This window comes from Haliaeetus albicilla, chromosome Z (genome assembly GCF_947461875.1).
Source record: "Haliaeetus albicilla chromosome Z, bHalAlb1.1, whole genome shotgun sequence".
Lineage (NCBI taxonomy): Eukaryota > Metazoa > Chordata > Aves > Accipitriformes > Accipitridae > Haliaeetus > Haliaeetus albicilla.
In genome coordinates, this window is record NC_091516.1 from 28,655,726 (window position 1) to 28,670,209 (window position 14,484).

The following is a 14,484-nucleotide window of genomic DNA, read 5'->3' on the forward strand; positions in this document are numbered from 1 at the left end:
TGAGTGTGAATTGGGAGAGAACCTGTTCACGTCAAACTAAATAATGTTCATAGCTGGAGACCAGCATGGAGCTTACGGTACGCAGTTGTCTTAGTGGTGGAGGGGGATACCCTTTAGGAAAAGGTGTTCTTCTAGATGCACACAGTTACTTCACTGGAAGGGAGGGCCCATATCACATTTAAGTAGCTTTTGCCCATCATTCTTCTCTGTCAGATTCTCCACCAGAAACCTGCTGTGAATGTGCCTAGCTAAGCACAGAAATAGTGGTGTTTAAAGGTCTAAATAGAAGACATATGCAGTGGATGGATCTGGACTTAAGGATGAACACATGTTGAAGTGGAAAAGGGAATAGTTTTGTGTAGTAGATATCTCAGAATATAATTAAATATTCTGGTGTATAAACTGTATGGAAGTTCTAAAACAGTATCTCTAAAATGTTATTGAGCTTTAAGAATAGTGGCTTGCTTAGTTGTGGAAGTACAGAGATCTGCTGAGAAAAGCACTAAAAGGCACAAAAGCTCAAGCAGGTTTTTTTTTTTGGCTGCAATTTTAAGACCATTTCTGTCCTCTCATGTCCAGAGAAGAGAAGCAGGCTGCCTACTTCGCTTCAACCATAATCAGGAGAAAACAGTGTTTTGGAGGGAGAAATTCTCCATTTCAGAACTAAATACCTTGATCTTTTTCTGAGATCAATTCATATATCTGGGGTTATAGATCTGAAAGCCAAGTTTTGTTGACCTGCAGGACATGGTTTGTTGCTGCATGCCAAGACTTGGTTTTGCAAAGTCCTTTCATCGGTGTTCAGAGTCTCGGTTCCTCTACAGACACTTGAGGTGGTGCCATGTTAGAATAAACCCTAATATAAAGTAAAACCAGGTACATGGGTGGTTTGGATTTGTGAAGTAGAAATTCAGAGCTGAAGACAATGCTTTCAGGTAGAACAGAACTGAGCTGCATTGTTTTGCTTCTTTGTTCTTTTTAGTTACGTGTATTTTATTTCATCCTTTGAGTTCTCAGTTGCAGGATTTTCTCAATTCTGGTAACTCCAGAAGTGAAGTGTTTTCATGGAGATGAGTTTGCTTCACTTTTTCCACAGCTGGAGTAATGTGATATTAACAAGGCAATAGAGAAGTCTGTTTTTAATAATTAAGCAGGTTTTAGTCATAGATGAACTAAGGGGGGGAAAAAGAGAAAGAAAAGAAATGAAATAAAGATGAGTTTATATTGAGAAGATATTCTTTTCTTTTTCTGAGCAGACCTTTTAAAACTGTTGGTTGAGCACACAGAATACAGGTCATCTTTCCATCATCCATGCAAGACCACAGTCTTAAAATTATATGGAAAAAAAATGCCCCAAAAGCCTCAAACCAAAAATCATTAAAAAAAAAAAAACCAAACAAAAAGCATTTTAATATCTAGATAGTGATTCATCAATCACACAGAAGAAAGCTTAAATTTATCAATTAGTCTGCTTGAAGACAAACACTCTCCAAATGAGTTACGGGCTTTTAAATTACAGTGAGCACTGCATACATAATCCCTTGAATTATTTTGTTTTGGTTTATTATGTTTTTTAATTATTGAAAGATGAAAGCCATTTTGAGTACTTTTTCTGTGCTGTTGAAAACTAGAACAGCACTTGTTACAGTTAAAGTCTTTTGAAAATGCAGGAGGGATCCACACTAGTTTTTTCAGACTGACACATGAAGCTGCATTCGAACTACAAGTTCAAGTGAAAGTACAGCTAAGGAAGTCCATACTTGAGAAAGAGCCAACACCGAACCAGCTACCAGGAGCCTGGCTGTGCTGGCAGCCTTACATCTAGCACATGTGCTGCTGGACAGACCCTACCCGTATAGCATGTGTGTGTGATCTGATGGAGTCAGTACGGACCCGTACAGCCTAAGATTTTATTCAAAGAGAAGTTACCACCTCACAAAAGGTGACTGTGGTACTATGTGGTTACTGTTACTGACTCATGTGGCCAACAGACTCTTTGAAATGGGCAAAATAAAGGGCCATCTTGCCCTAACAGGCTCAGTTACATTTATTGTTTGCTCACTTGGACTTTTGTGTATGATCTAGACCTCTATGTATTCTTAGGTATATTTTTAATTTGTATTTGAGACGTAGTAATATAACAGTAACAGCTGTGCGTCTTTTTTCGAAGACTTTGACAGAGGTACACAGTTACTGCTTAAGTCAAAATCTCTATTTTTATAACTTCAATGAATTTTACTAAAGAATTACAACTCAGTGTTGTGCAGACACTCATGGACAGTGTGTTTGTTTTAAACAAGCTAGTTTATTCAGAGCTTTTGCATAGTGTAACACGTGTGAACAGTCAGATCTCTCAAGTGGGATTGTGAATCATTGTCTAGATGGTGGCAAGTGGCTAGAGGCTCTGTCCTTGCAGGGCATCATCAGCTAGATCAGGGGAGATTCTCCAAACTAAGACTCCCCAAATTGCATTCTCAGTTCTTACATACAGCTGGTCGGTGATCCTACATGACCACTCTTGCACGTGTGATCCATTCCTATGGTTTACCTTAAGCTACACACAAAACACTTCCTGCATTAACTGTGTACATAAGGCTGTCATACATGACCTTATCTGCATCTGCAGGAATAGTTTCTGTTGACTACTGGCAAGTATCTTATCCATGTACTGTTTGGTCATTTTTGCAGCAGATACTGTGTGGGGGAGCTGTTGGGTCAGCCAGAGACCCTACCCAGGATGGTAGTTAGCACCCTGAAGCGATGAACTGTGCCTCTCAGTTGTCATATGCACAGGAGGAGCCTGCTGGGGGAATCTCTGAGGCTGCCTGAAATTCCTGTATGGAGAGGTTCTACAGCGATTAGTCAAATGTGTTGTTCTGAAGTGAACAGTTCAGTCAGTTACCTTGTCTCAAGGCAATTGGTTGTATCATCTATGCACCAGTTGGCAGGGGGCAGGTCCTGGACCACCCAGCAAACTGATGGGTAAGCGCACTGGGTATGTGCAGAGGCAGTTACACCACAGTTACAATCACACCCCAACTACAGTACAAACTTAAGTTTCATCCTTATGTCTCATTTATAAATTAAATCGTATAGATTGTGTCACAGTATGCTCGTATGTGTACAATAGTTCTGAGTTGTTTTATTTTTTCAAACTGTCCATCTTTAACACTATAGTTAAAGCAAATTTAAACAACAATGACCAATAATGATGATTAGTTATATTGTAAGGAAATTTAGCTTTCAGCTCTGTTCTTTACGGGTACTTTATGCCATCTAAAAGCTATGGACATATGCTGATGGTCTCAGTCTACGTTTTAGCGAATAGAATTTGAACTGTTCAAATCACAGTAGATACTCTGCCACAACATAGTTATGCAAAAACCTAAGAGACTTACTGCCATAGTTGTGCTGTACTGGGTGGTGCTTGTGACTATACTTGCATGTTGGACCTGAATATTTCATAGTGCTTTGACCTTTACCTAATGTGTATGGGTACCTCTCAGAAGACTTTTTATCACTAAAATCAAATTAATGGAAAAGCCTTGCTTTATCCGGTTGTCTCCTCCACACTGATGTACAAGAAGACTATATTTGCCATTCCTCTGCCAAGAAGCCTGTAGGTGGACATTAGTGTCATATAAGTAATTGCTTTTTGTTTAAGTGAATCTTGCATTGCTAAAGTATTTGTTCATTTCATCCCCTCTGTCTTAGCCTTGTATGTGATGATGTGGCCCACTAGGTTATACTCTTTTCAGATAAGCTGCTGCTAAAAGAAGATAAAACAACGCTGCTTTTATAAAGCAAGAGCAGGTGATTGTATTTGAAGATGTTTTAGTGACAGTTATGTTTGTCTTCATGAGCTACTCATTAGCCAGCTGGGTTGACCTGGATAGGTTAGATGCAACACAATCCTCTCCTGTTACAAGTTCTGTTACTAAATCCCTCTGCACAGTAGCAAGGAAGGTTTCTCAGGTGGAGTGGGTTGCATGTTACTGAGAGTCAAACAACACCAAAATTGAGATGGAGAATTTTTGGATGTACCAGGTTGAGTATCGTAAGAAAAATGTAAGTAGATGTTCCAGAGGAGAAATGGCGTAACTAGTACTTTTTTATTGCTGCACTTAAGAAAACACTTTGTAATTCCATTGATGGACCTCTCTATGTATTAACAGTATGTTTCACGTGAAATTACTATGTTTGTTCTGATAGCATTTTTGTTAGGCTTCTAAAACTTGTTTTGTTAAGAGGCAACGAAGCAGTCACTAAGCATTTATTTTAGACTTCAGTTGTAATGTTTTGAGCAGCTATGCAAGTTGTCTGTCCACTATGATGTATCAAAATATTTCTTGTTATTGCTGTGACTGCATTCTTTCCTTGTGCATTGTGTATGGCACCTCTAAAAATGCATTTTGAGGTAGAAGAGAACCGAGTGTTTATTCTTCAAAGACTGAACTTTTTTATACAAATGTTTTTGGGACAGCTGTCATGTCAGGTCATATAGCAAACTTTGTAGGATGTTTGGTAGTTTTGGGGTTGGATTTTTTTTCCCAGAAAAATTTGAGCAGACATTCAAAGAGAGCACATGGAAAGCCGTGTGATCATTTTGATGGTTGCTTCATTCTGATGCTTTGTAGATTAAAATAGCTGAGTAAAGGTATTTGTAGAGCTACTGGAGTAACTTAATACATATTAAATAGTGCAAAATTTCATGTCAGTGGCCAACTGGTTTAAATGGAATCATTTATTGTTATAGCTTTAGTGTGTGAATATGAGAGCTTTCAGGCATTTTAAAGAACTATTTTTTTTGTGGAACCATTTGATGCTAAAATATGACATGCTTTACTTTGTTTCTTTGTTTACTATTTAAAGCTCAATCCTACAATATCCCATTGTCATTATTAGGTTGATAGTATTGTGCGCCTTTTATATTTAATACCAATACAGAAATACTATGTAACTATTGGGAATGTGAGCACTGTAAGGATGCTTCCTTAAGTAAAGAGGAGTTGCCATTTGTGCAGTGAATCACGGTGGCACTATAACTCTGGAAGTTACACAGCAAGTCAGGGGAGCCTGTATGTCTCGTACAGCCCCTGCGTGAAGACTGGCAGTGCAATGAGTGATCCTTCAGTCTGTCGGTGTAAGCACATGCAATCATTCTAGGGACCATTTCACAGCTGCATCTCTTTTTGACCTGCAGTTGTAATTCAAAATATAGGGAGATGCAGGGACTGCCAGGAGATATCTGTATAAGGAGTTGCTTCTTAACTCTTTGGAAGCCTTTATTAGTTAACTATAATTCTAATATTTAGTAATTATCCAAGATAGACCTTTTAAAGGAATGAGGGTAAAGAGAAAGAGGAGGAGAAGGGAGTTTTATTTTCTTGTTTTGTTCCATATCTGTGAAGCTAAGCTTGCAAAACTTAGATTTTTTGTGCACACTATTTCATAGAATTCAGTGTTTCAGCTGGAGTGGAGGCATAGCAGGAGGGCACTCCTAGATTGCAGCTGCTGCCAGCTCAGAGCGCTGGAAGTATAGCCCTTTTCTGGTATGACTCATTGGCTTAGAGAAAAGCCATGTCAAGTAATTGTTTATAAATCAGAAGAATAGTATTTGACTGTTTCGCTATCAGTGATGAACTGTTGAGCTGGCAAAGCTAGGGCTGAACTCCCTATGTCAAAGGAGAGTGTAGAATGCCAGGGCTGCTGGGCTAAACACCCAGCTTGCATAGCTAAATGCTAAACCTTCCTTTGAAGAATCACATTTTGGTATGCGCACTGACATGTTTTGCAGGTATCTCCTTAAGATCTGCCTTTAAAAATGCCTGTTGGGTTGAAGCTTTTTACTGTCTCTCATTTTGGTCACCTTCATTAATTCCACACTCTGTATTCTTGTGTTATACCCCCATACCAGTCCCCCCTGCTCTGGACTTTAGATACCTCGCTACAGCTTTTTAGTGTCACCAGCATTCATTAAGAATTGCCTGTGATGAGGATATCCTTTCTCAATGCATTCTTTCCCTTTACCAAGATACTTGCTGACAGATCATATAGATCTAGATTTTCCATCATACTGCTTTTCTATGCATTTCCCTTTGTTTTTCTGCTATTACATTCTTGATGATCATGACTGACTAGGACATGATTGGAAAGACAGTTTCTCCACTCAGTTCTTTATGGTGAGGGGAGAAGAATAAGGAAATTTGATCTAGTGAGCATTTATAGTACTGAGATAATAGCATAAACTGTGAAATATTTTCCAAGTTTGTGCTATATCTAGGATGAGGAATCATAGTCCTTGATTCCACTGGTATTGAATATCCTTCAGTATATTTGTAAGTCCTTGAATACATTAGTATTACTCTGTACAATTTATAGAAGTTGCTTTCTAAGATGATGGAATAACATTTATGGACAACCACTGCAGCCTACCTCTGCTCAGATTAGATTAGTTTAGCACTTCATGTTAATTATACCTGAGAGCACGTGTGCTTATGGGGAAATTGCAATCTTTTCTTCACTCTCCCGAGTCTGACAACGAAGTAATCTTTAGCTGAATCCCTGTGTTCTGGTCATGATCAATTCCCCTGGCTCCCATCGCAGCTTACTTCTCAGTGGATTTATCTTTTCTTTCTTAGAATGTCAGAGCTTAGGATGTCGGTCTGCATTGCCTGCAGCCTTCAGTAAGCTCACAGTCATGTGCCTGCATGCAATAGGCATGTACTTGTGCAACAGAAATTCCTGTAACTGCAGCTTAGTTGAATGCTGACAGTAAGTGTAAGTGGTTGGCCCAATACCAATATCAGACAATCCTCCATTCACCTTGCAAAAATACAGTTTTATTGACACTTTTTGGCTGAGCATTGCTTGCCACTGAGTACAGCTTTTTATTTTTCGAACTGTTTAATTTCATACATTACTGACAAATAAACACAAGTGTTTTTTAAAAGATTTAGCTGTTCAGAGTAAGTCCACTGAGATATTGATATGTGATTATTATGATAAAAAGCAAGAGTTACAACATTTTAAAAGTGTTGGTCTTGGTTTTTCCTCCCCCCCCATCTTTTATTTCTACTGCCAAATTAGAGGAAAATATAAAAGAAGAATTTCTACATTAGCCACTCAGATTATTATTTAATTTTCTTGCCATGTCTAGTCTCCATCTCCAGATTCCTCTTCACCTCGGGGTGCTGAATCGGCAAGTAGGCAACATCACCAGGATGTCTGCAGTACAGCAGAGGCCTCCACTAATAAAGAGGTAGAGTGAAATCTTTTTAAAAGCCACAGTCTTGTTCATGCTGCTTATGCCTTATTTTCCTTGCCTTCTTGTACCTGTGCAATCCCTTCTCTTCTTCCAAAATTGCAACACGCTTGAAAAGCTGGTTTGTAGCTCCTTTCCTTTATGCTTGCCTGTCTGTCTGACTGAATTTCTAATATACTTAAGACTGTTTATCATGGCATTTCTGACTCTGTGTTCAGCTGCCACTAAATTTATTTAACAGGCTGGGAGGTATTGATTTACCAAACAGCCAACATCACTTCCGTATTAGAGGCAAAAGGAAGAAGCCCTTTTCTTTTTTTCTATGCAGAATGTCTTCCTGCAAAGAAAAGGATGTTTCTCAGCCAGATGAAAAAGCTTGTTAAAATGAAATTAATTAGGTAGTAATTTATGCTGCTTAATATTTTGTCATTGTACAAACTGACCTGCCAGTGATTCACAGTCAGAATTTAGTTCCTGACCCCAGGCTCCTCAAAATAAAGCTAAATACTTAATTTTTTTTTTCCACTTTTATTTTTCTCAGCTGGCACCTTTTTACACTGCAGTAGTTCCACCAACACAAAATGAGAAGTGTGAGTAGAACTTCTCGCAGTGTGAAAAGAAAATCATTTGGCATAAAAAATATTTGGATTAGTATAGAATGGCTGTCTCTCTAAACAGAAAAATCTGCAAATATTTGGTTTATTTGCTTTTTGTTTTTTAAACTTAAAAAAAATCTGGAGACTGTAGTCTAACAAGGTACCATATTGTCACTGATAGCAATGCATGAGTTATCTTCCACAATGAAAAACACTGATCTACTATAACTGGAAATACTGATTAAAATTAAATACTAATTAGTAATCCATTCTTTCTTTTTTTCTTTTGTTATTATCAAGGGATAAAAGAGCTTGTAACATTTATGTATTGTGCCAGTCTGTTTTTGCATTTAGAAAATAATGAAAGGTTTCAAAAGACTTGAGAAACTCATAATTTCTTGTGTGCTAAAGCTGTCAACAATAGATTGTGCCATTAAATTTTCATCTGCTATTTCGTTAGCTTGTTAAAGCCTTTAGCTTTCTTCAGTACAGATTTTGTCAATTCATATATATCCTAGCTTTTAGCAGGTTTTAGATGTCGATAAACTTACCCAAAGAAAGAAACCAAACAAGATGCTGCTTATTTCAGTTTTTAGGATGTGCTTACACGTAGTGTCAGAGATGGTAAACCAGGTTTCACAGTAGCATGTGTCAGGCTGTTTGTTTCCCTCAGATGAGCAATAATGCTTGCTTTAGTGCTTCCAGTGCAAGAACAAGACTGATAAAGCAGCCTCATAATTTTTTTGAATGACTTTTAGGTCTTAGTAAAACCTTCTTTAAAATACAGATTTTTGTAATACTGGATGGCAACAAGATTAACAAGAGTAATGAAACATTAATGACCTTGATATTTCATTATTCATGGATAAGTAAAATGAAAACATGTAGGTTTCCTTCTATTGGTAACTTTACCTGTTATTTTACTATTCCTGTGGTCTCAGCAGAATGTCTTTCAACCTGAGTAATGAACAAAAAACCTTAATTTTGTGTGTGAATTTTTGCAATAAAAGCATATATGACAGTTTACACCACTCTGTCCTGAAAAGAAGTTGCATCGGCTAGTCAAGTTGCTGAATAGTTGCCAAACCTGTAATTACAGACTTTGTTCACTCTTTTTAAAAAAAAAATAAAAGTACTTTGGACAGCGCATATATATGCCTGAGCTGTCTCTGGTGTGTAGGGAATTTGTTGTTTAGGCCTGTCAGAGTCCAGTGGTTGAAGCTCCCTCTTAGCCCTACACCAGCAGCAATTACAAACAATTGTTGAAGTCTGTATGGGTAGGGGGTCCAGTAAAAACATTCAGCTGAAGAGGTGAAAGAGCCACAGATCTGAAAAGGCATGTCAGCGTCCTCACAGCAGCTTAAATGCTTTGGCAGTGGGAGATCATTTTTTATTGACGCTTTATGTATGCTAGTACAATCTCTGATGGAGATCTTTCCTGATTTTGCAGTACAGCTTAGTCAATTTCATAGGGAACAGCAAGTACTTAAAGGCTGTGCAGGCTCTGCTGTCTGTGTCACCCACCTTTTGTTTTTGTTTCATGAGTTTTGTTTTACAGCAAGATGAGCATCATTGGTTAAAAAATATTACTTGTTACATCCATTTTCTATTTGTTACAATGGAAAAGACTCCTTGGGGTTAGTCACTTGACCTGTCACATAACTGTGACCTTCCTAGTTGTCGTGGTTTAACCCCAGCCAGCAACTAAGCACCACGCAGCCGCTCACTCACTCCCCCCCCACCCAGTGGGGTGGGGGAGAAAATCAGGAAAAAAGAAGTAAAACTCGTGGGTTGAGATAAGAACAGTTTAATAGAACAGAAAAGAAGAAACTAATAATGATAATAGTAACACTAATAAAATGACAATAGTAGTAATAAAAGGACTGGAATATGCAAGTGATGCGCAGGGCAATTGCTCACCACCCGCCGACCGACACCCAGTCAGTCCCCCAGCGGCGATTCCCCGCCCCCACTCCCCCCAGTTCCTATACTGGATGTGACATCACATGGTATGGAATACCCCGCTGGCCAGTTTGGGTCAGGTGCCCTGGCTGTGTCCTGTGCCAACTTCTTGTGCCCCTCCAGCTTTCTCGCTGGCTGGGCATGAGAAGCTGAAAGATCCTTGACTTTAGACTAAACACTACTGAGCAACAACTGAAAACATCAGTGTTATCAACATTCTTCACATACTGAACTCAAAACATAGCACTGTACCAGCTACTAGGAAGACAGTTAACTCTATCCCAGCTGAAACCAGGACACTAGTTTATCTCGGTTTTTCCACTAATACACAGAACCTAGTAAGTTGCCCGTCATAAAGGAAAATAATTTGGAATATATTTCAATGTGTATTGTCTGGAAATATACTGGAAATTGTCTGAGAAATTATGCATTATTCTGATCATATATGGATTTTCTTTTAATAAAACTATATTAAGCAGTCATTGGAGGAGTTACTGCTAATGCAATCAGTTGTAGATTCATTAAAATTTTTTAATACTTGGACTATCCGAAATTCTTATCTGCAACACATATGATAGCAGGAGATATTTCAATATACCTATTACCACCTATATATTGCCACACAGAATTTTCTTTGGTAAATTCTCCTATGTCATTTACGTTCTTGATTATAACAAAATGGTGAGTCTTACTCACTGAAAGTTGTAGCTTTCAGGTGTTTGAAGTGTTAGGCACAGAGTCTTCACATAAAATTACAGTTGGAAGTTAGTTCTTAGACTGTATTTACATATGCAAGCCAGGATTTCTTTTATTTATTCACCTTTTACGTAATTGAATCTACCAAATGTGGTTTTGTACTTGATACAGTGTAAACATAGTTGGTGGTAAGGTGTTAGTGAATTCAGTTACCCCACAGAATACAGGTTGCTACCTAACCTGTTAAAATTTAGAAAGCGTTTTGTAGGCTGTATTAATGTAAGGGATACATCTAAGAAGAGTACTAATGAATAACAGAATTTGGTTAATAAATAACAGAATTTTGTTAATGAATAACTGACTGGGCTGATGGTTTCAGTCATGAATAATAACAGTATAGCATAATTTTATATACTCCTGTGTGGGGTTTTTTTTGTAGTTGGAAGATCCAGTGTCTTTGAAATATGATGTATTTTCCTGCATACTTCTTGATTAGTAGAAGTAGAACACCTATTGGTAGACAGTTAATATGCTATTGAACACCACCAGATGATGGAAAACTGGACCTAGCATGTTGCCTGATAGATAAAAACACAAATGGATTACACTGAATTTAACTCTAGTAGGTGCTTAGAGTTTGAAAATACTAAATATAATAATATCTTAATAAGTGAAGATCTTCTTTTGCTAATAACTATTATTTACTTTTTTATTTTTTTGGCATGGAGAAAATTTTAATGCATATTTATGCATGCTCTGTTTTGTTTGAAATCCTTTTTGTCTTAATTACAGTCCAGAAAAAGCTTGGCTTCATTTCCAACCTATGTTGAAGGTAAGATAGTTCTACAATTTCTAAATGTTTTTTCGTATCCAAAATTGCCAGTATTTATAATGTAGAAAAGTTTTATTTTTATTTGCTGAATGGAAAAGCTGCTAGGGTTAGGTATACTGATTTAGATTAAATTGTGTCCAAACTGGAACCTGAGCTAAGTCCTACTATGCTCTTTCAGAAGCTCAGAAACACAGAACTTTTATTTTTTTAGTGTTTCATTCAAAGTTTCTGTGTCAGTTCTGCTGTTTTTTTATCAGTATCACTTAAAACACTACTATTTTTTTAATTATATTTACACTACACATGTGAATGTGTGTGAACAAGGAAAATAGGCTAGGCAAGAAGACTAGTGCTCTCTCCAGCACTGAGTTCAATTGGCAGGCTCAAGCCAATCTCAGTTGGATTAATTAGCAGAATTGAATTAATTGGATTAATTGGCAGGCCTGCCAGAGGAAATCTGCACTGCTTCACAGCTACTTGTCCTCTAATTAAATAGTGCTTCCTGTCTTAGAGTTAAGGTTGCACTTGTGCCAGTGCTGAATTTATTCAGAACAATGTAAAAAAGCAAGTTACCTGCTACATGGACTGCTGTTACTTTTTGTATGAGTCTGTATCCTGTGTATACAGGAAGACTGCATGCTGTAAAACACAGTTATTTTGTTATAAGAGCATGACAGAAGCAGAAAATTTGAAGTTTCATTTGCTTTTTTTCCCTGACAACAGTTGTACCATATGCTTGTTGAAATGCCAGAAATACAGTTGATGTGATACATCATTTGGACTGTCTTGGAACTCCTTGGATTGCTTTACAGTGTGCTGTGTTTAAAAGATTATGTAATCATTCTCTTTAGACTACAAATTGATCATTGGTTTAGTCTTCAGTATATGAGCTGCATATTTTGGAGTCTGTGGCCAGAAAGTCAACTAATGTAAATTTCATATATTGTTTTGAAACCAGCTGAGCTTTGGAATTTTGCAGCAATGAAGGGTCTCTCTTAGAACTGAAATTCATCTCCTAGTGGTAGCCCTGTCTATCAAGGACTATCTTACATAATCCTCCATTCCTTAAAAAAAAATAATTGTAAACTAAAATTTACTTAGATCTTGGTCCACTGCAAAATTCCTTAAAAATACAAATTTTCCATTTTATGCACTAGCAGTTCAAGGAAAACTTGCTAGCACTTATGGTACACTTTCACTCAGATAAGAATTTCATTGTCAGTGGTAATAAATGGAGGGGGTCTTATAAAAAGCAGTGCTGTCTGTGTGTTCAGCTCTGATGAAAATAGAGCACATACTTTTTCTGGTTTTAATATGCTTTGCTCTGGGAGTCTTAACTACAGCTTTGTCAGTCGATATTTGTTTTGTGCGTTCTGACCAGAAATTGTACTATAAAGGGGGTTGCACCCTTTATAGTGAAGAGGTGGAAGTGGTGAAAAGGCCTTGACGTGTAGAGTAACAAATAGCAACACTTCAAATGCTGTATGGTTTCAGGACTGGAAGAGTGTGCAAATATGTAGTACTTCCAGATGCATAAATTTCCCTAAGGAAAAAATTCCATGTCTTTGAGTCATGTACTTGAAAGTGACTTGTTAATTTTGAGAGTTTTCCAGATACATAGTATCTGAACAAATTCTGCACACTGGAGATGAGCATCTTAAAATTACTAGTCATAAATTTTCCTGTTTAAAGAAACCATAAAGGAGACAAGCTTGCTCATAAGATTTATACATCTACTTCTGTCTGTGTGGGTAGTTTCAGTGTAATATTTATCTCCAGCTCTGTCCTTTGTTGTTTTAATCTTAATAATGACTTGCATTTCTCTGGGACCAAAGTTACCCATGCTCATTCTGAGGGGTTGTTAATCTCTTCTGTTATAATTAGAACAAAATTGGTATTCTGAGTAACGTTAAACTTTAGGCCACATCACCTTATATCTCAAGATACCCCTTGAAATAATAAGACCTCCCTTCTGATATTGTAGGGGGGTTGCTTTATTATTAGAGGAAAAAAAAGGCAAACCTAAAAACAGTTTATTATTTTGGTCATAAAATGTGGACATTTTTACCTTTAGCATTCTTCAAGTTGATTTGCATTTTCACTTGTCTTGAACATCAATTGTTTTTCCTTACTTATAAGAAAACAAGAAGCTTCTTAGGTTAACCAGCCTCCCTTTTGGATCATGACAATTTTAACATGTAGCAAGGTGTTAAAATAGAACATTTTTACATACACAATTTTTAGATGGAATCGCCAAACACCAAAACACCTACAGATCATAAATGCTGCTTTCTAAGGATTTGCATTGTTAGGCACTGACCACTTCACCACCTTCTAACTTTCCCCAGAAGCTGATGGGCGTCAGATCATTAAGAATCTATGGCACTAAGAGAGTTGTTTTGCCATCAGGAGAGCCCGTGCTCTATGTATTTAACAACATTTTTATTTAACTCTGTCCTTTACCTCAATATTCTTGTTGAGACTAAGAGTGATTTTTAAAGGTCTATGGCATAAAAGTACTTTGCTTAATTGGGCAATCAGTCTTCTTGGTAAGGGGAGATGTGTTGTACCTGTAAAGCATTCCCAGGGAGGTTCCTCTGCCTGTTGTACTAACTGCAGCTAACACACAAGTGAGCAAGTGGCTGATGGCTGTTATTAAATTGCACCCTTCCTCTTTCTGTTTGTGACTGTTGGTCTTAGAATTGCAAGGCTGGTTTTGGTGGGTGAGGGGCGAGCTGCGTAACTGTGTCTGTCCCTTTATAACAGTGAACACTCACAGAGGTTATTTTGCTCCAGGGTGATCCCTGCTCACAAAAGAATGAGTTATTGTGAGAGACAAGCTGGATTAACAATTACAGCTTTTGCTGGAGAGATGTTGTATTGGGTTTGTGTGGCAAGGTTTTAGTAGCGGGAGGGGTAACAGGGGTGGCTTCTGTGAGAAGATACAGAAGCTTCCCCCATGTCCAACAGAGCCAATGCCAGCTGGCTCCAAGACGGACTCGCCGCTGGCCAAGGCCAAGCCCATCAGCGACGGTGGTAGCACCTCTGAGATAACATATTTAAGAAGGGGAAAAAACAACTGCTGCATAACAGCAGCCAGAGGAGTGGAGTGAGAATATGTGAGTGAAACAACT

At 37.8% G+C, this 14,484-nt stretch overlaps 1 protein-coding gene across 1 annotated transcript in view; it reads left to right on the top strand.

Moving 5' to 3' along the window:
* Nucleotides 1-14,484, top strand: part of APBA1 (amyloid beta precursor protein binding family A member 1) — a 96,847-nt gene that overhangs the window by 63,974 nt on the left and 18,389 nt on the right. The window contains 3 exon segments of the mRNA XM_069777205.1: nucleotides 7,160-7,261; nucleotides 11,311-11,350; nucleotides 14,321-14,454. Coding sequence (XP_069633306.1) covers nucleotides 7,160-7,261; nucleotides 11,311-11,350; nucleotides 14,321-14,454 — 276 coding nt within the window.